This window comes from Bactrocera neohumeralis, unplaced genomic scaffold (genome assembly GCF_024586455.1).
Source record: "Bactrocera neohumeralis isolate Rockhampton unplaced genomic scaffold, APGP_CSIRO_Bneo_wtdbg2-racon-allhic-juicebox.fasta_v2 ctg4498, whole genome shotgun sequence".
In the NCBI taxonomy this organism is placed as follows: domain Eukaryota; kingdom Metazoa; phylum Arthropoda; class Insecta; order Diptera; family Tephritidae; genus Bactrocera; species Bactrocera neohumeralis.
Genome location: NW_026091517.1, coordinates 1 through 3962, shown reverse-complemented (window position 1 = coordinate 3962; position 3962 = coordinate 1). Strand labels below are relative to the sequence as shown.

The 3962-nt window shown below is 41.9% G+C and overlaps 1 protein-coding gene across 1 annotated transcript; it reads right to left on the bottom strand.

Moving 5' to 3' along the window:
* Positions 1 to 280: 280 nt before the first annotated feature.
* LOC126767176 (uncharacterized) lies at positions 281 to 1468 on the bottom strand. The gene is made up of 2 exons (XM_050484755.1): positions 859 to 1468; positions 281 to 782 (listed from the first exon to the last, which is right to left on the bottom strand). Exons 1-2 carry the CDS (start codon positions 1319 to 1321, stop codon positions 451 to 453), a joined length of 795 nt encoding a protein of 264 aa, XP_050340712.1. The 5' UTR covers positions 1322 to 1468; the 3' UTR covers positions 281 to 450.
* Positions 1469 to 3962: the final 2494 nt, after the last annotated feature.

Here is a 3962-nt window from a genome sequence, read left to right as displayed (position 1 = left end):
CCTCAACTGGAGCATCGCCGACGATACAATGGGTAACCATCGATTCCCGTTTGGAGTTTGGAGCACTTGCCGTCGATCATACAGGGTGAGCTGTTGTTGAAAACTCCGCAAGGTCCATGTATCATGTGTTTAGTTACTATCGTATGCAATTTTGGGTCAACCGTTTCATCAGGAATTTCGGCTGAAATAATTTGTCAACCAACCAGACTAATATATGAGCATGTTGAAAACTCACGCTTGCCACTCAACAGAGTACATCCAACAACGTACTTGACCATACACACGATGCTTTGTAATGAAATTCATTAAAGATTTTAATTTTTGCTTGTAAACTCTGGCTGTGATGTCATGCCTATCAAGTGGTGTTTGGTTGTGTAGCAGTTCTTTTTTTATTTCAATCCATTGTGGGTTACAGGTGAATGTAATAAATAGGTCTGGACGGCCATACTTTCAAACATAAGACATCACATCTTGAGCGTACTCGTGCATGTGGCGCGGGCTTCCGATGTAAGTGGCCGGTAAAATTGTCATTCTTCCTACATTATTTACATTGCCGTCAGCATTGATTGCATCGCGAAGATGAATGTACTCTTCAGATCGAAGCTGCTGTTGGTTAAGACGGATGTATGTCAATCTTTCAGTCTCAATTTTGACGTACATGTCCACTGCATACTGATGAAAGAGCCGTTGACACATCAAAATGTGATTTACTTCACCTTCACGGATCATGAGTCTGTATGCATAATAATTCATGGCACTGACTTTTTTGTGTGTATCAGCACCTGGAAGTACATATGATAAAAAAATACATTTATATATTGAACATATAAAATATTTTATTTTGTATAATCTAATTACCTGTTGTTGGATTAACCATTTTGATATTAAAATGGTACCCATCTTCTCCCTGCCAGAAAATTAATGGGTATTGTAAAGCATCATAAGCTCTATGCGTTTCATATACACGTTTCAATTCATTGTTCCGGCGATGAAGTACAATATCTCTTGATTGCAAATTCTCTCCAACAACGACAATAGCCACTTCATCTATTGTCGGTGAATTAAACCTCCTTGCATGCTCTCCAGCAGGTGTTTTGTCGGCTCTTATTACAATATTATGGCTGTCTGATGGCATCCGATCCAGTGCCATTTTGAACATCTTCACTAATTCATTATTCTCGTGAAGAAATGTTTGCAGTTGTTGGACAATGATTCGCTTGACGGTTGGATTATGACCACAACGTGTATCAACTTCCACATCTTGATTGCCCATAAAATAAATTTGCAAAAATTTATGATCTGCATCTGGCACTGGCAGCATTGCCCCCAGTAGGTGATGAATTTGTCCTTGTATCTGTAATTGTTTAAGAACTGGTTAAATTAATTGTGATACAAATACAAATTAGAATTTCACTAAAACAATTATGGTATACTACCTTGAAAGTAGGCATGAACCCGTCTTGTACTATATGCGTTGCAGCCAAACGATGTCATTTGGAAGCAATTATTATATTTTTGGATGTTAGCCAAGAAGTGTTTAGACTCACTTTCCATCCCATTAACTAATGAGTGTAACGGTTCAGGTGGTGGAACCAATTGAGGCAATTGTACATTGCCACCAGCACAACATAATCCTGCAGGTTCACTACTGTACTTTAATGCTTTACAATGTTGACAAATGATTGACATTTCTCCAATCGTCACAGATTTGTCGGCACTATAATCAAATTCCGGATCGTAGGAAAATGCTCCTCGTTCGAGGTTTACAGGAGCATTGCGTCTGCGGAATCGATTAAATTCGTTATCCCGTGCTCGCTGCTGTTGTGATCGATGTGCACGAACTCGTTCCATTCTCCCCCTATCCACTTGATAGTTATTTACTCTTGAACGTAATTCTCCCATACTTGTACGACTGTTATCATTATCAGCATCTCGCTGGTCATTAGTGCGGTTGGAGCGTAAAGTAGCTCGTTGCACATTTACACGACTTCGACGACCTATGTCAGGTCGTTTCCTTTTCCTCGGCATTGTAAGCAGCGAGAAGAAAATCTCTTTTAGCAGTATTTCAATATTTCTCCAATTAAATGTTTCTTTTTTTTTTAACATGAGATGACAAAACCAAGGATGTTAAAGTAGGAGCGCAGCAAAAAGTCTCTAAATTTATGGACAAAACAATGTAACGTTCGGATACACGTGCTTTTTACATGAGATGACAAACAATGGAACGTTCGGATACACTTATTACAGGGCATCTCGACAGGATAGAATTTATAGAATACTAACTGTTATTGCCATTGCCAAATCTGTATGTGGGCATTTGCTATCATGATATTATCATTTGCGCAAAAGCGTAGGGTAGGTAGGTTCGAGATGATGTAGCGTATGCTTTGAGCTCTTGAAAAATTTATTTTATCATTTGCGAAATGCCGTCGGGTAGGTAGCTGATGTAGGGCACGTTTTGAGCTCTTGAACTCCTTAAATCTTTTGTGTGGAACATAAAAAAAGGATAAATATCCTTTTGTTTACAAATGTATTTTTGGAAAAAATAAGAATTTATATTTTATATTTTTGGACTACTATATAATAATTGTGGCATAACTTTTATATACCAATTAAAATAATAAATTTAAAATGAGAAATGATATTTTGATTTATGCTTGTATAAGTTTATTAAATTTAAGACTTCCCAACCCAATTTGCATAATATTTCTATAAATTAACAATATTAAACTAAATATTAAATGTTATTTTGAAAATGTACTTTATTTTTATAATATAACACAACCGTCTTAACTCGCTCTTCTAATTTTCATATTACCGAAATTAAAATGCCGTCGGCATATGTGGAAATGGAATATGTTGCCTCTTCGAAATTTTCATATAAATGAAAACTGCGCTGTTAAACTGCTGAAGAGACAGCTTCTAGCTTACGATATATGGCAAACTATGTAGTATTCTATATCTAGTGGGGGCTGGCAGAGGCTGTATGTGTGCAGCGACCAAGAGCTACCACCTCCTAATCCAGGGTGTTATGCGACTCCCGTGCCCATTGGATGATTTGCAGCCAGTAGGTAAATTCGGCGGTATTCTAACGGAGCCTTCCCAACACCGGGCCGCCTTGGGAAGTAACGGTGGCCTTACCGTGTCAAGGGGCTCTGGAATAGACCGGGAGGCCCACAACACGGGCCAAACGTCGTACGAACAAGATGAATAATAACAAAAACAAACAAAACACAACAACAACAACAACAACATCGACAACAACCGAAACAGCAGCATCAACAACGACAGTGCGCGGCTGCACAAGCACCGCAAGCAAGAGTGGCCCGGGGGCTAGACGAAAGTTTAGCTTCCTGGATGCTCTGTCGCCGGAAGAGCGAGCACTCTTTGAGGAGCACGCGCGTGACGACGACGACATGCCCTCTTGCAGCGGCACTCAACGTAGTGCGTCCATCGCGACCACTGCGACCGCGAACGCCACCCCCACAACCCCCTCGAGCAGGATCGACTGCGGAGAGGAGGGGGTGGTTTCACGAAAGTGGAATCAAGGAGCGAGCGCACAAGGAGACGTCAACGAGGGAACATCTCATGCCCCGGAGCCAGGACGCCCAGGAGGTCGACGACCCACGAAGAGCGGGAATGAGTGGGGCCACTCTCAAGTGGTACCTCAGATTCCTTCAGGATGGCACGACACCGGAGACAGCCGAAAAGCGGCTCTGAGTAGGAGTATGGGGAGCAACCCTCTCCTAAAAATGCACAGCGCACAGGTGCCAGCGGTTCGTCTGCAACAAGACGCAGGAACCAGAGGCGGCGCCGAGCCAAAGCAGCCTTGTCAGAGGGACGAAGCGTAGTTAGGCCGGCACCCCAAGAGGCACCCAATCGTACGGAAAAGAGGAAAAGCGGCCAAATAACTCCTCAGGAGCCACCTAGGTCCAAGAGTACGAGAACACAAACCACAGGAG

Coding starts and splice junctions, on each gene's coding strand:
- LOC126767176 (XM_050484755.1), bottom strand. CDS start 1,321: ATGCTGCCAGTGCCAGATGCAGATCATAAATTTTTGCAAATTTATTTT. Junction 783..858: donor AATGGTTAATCCAACAACAG/GTAATTAGATTA, acceptor ATGTACTTCCAG/GTGCTGATACACACAAAAAA.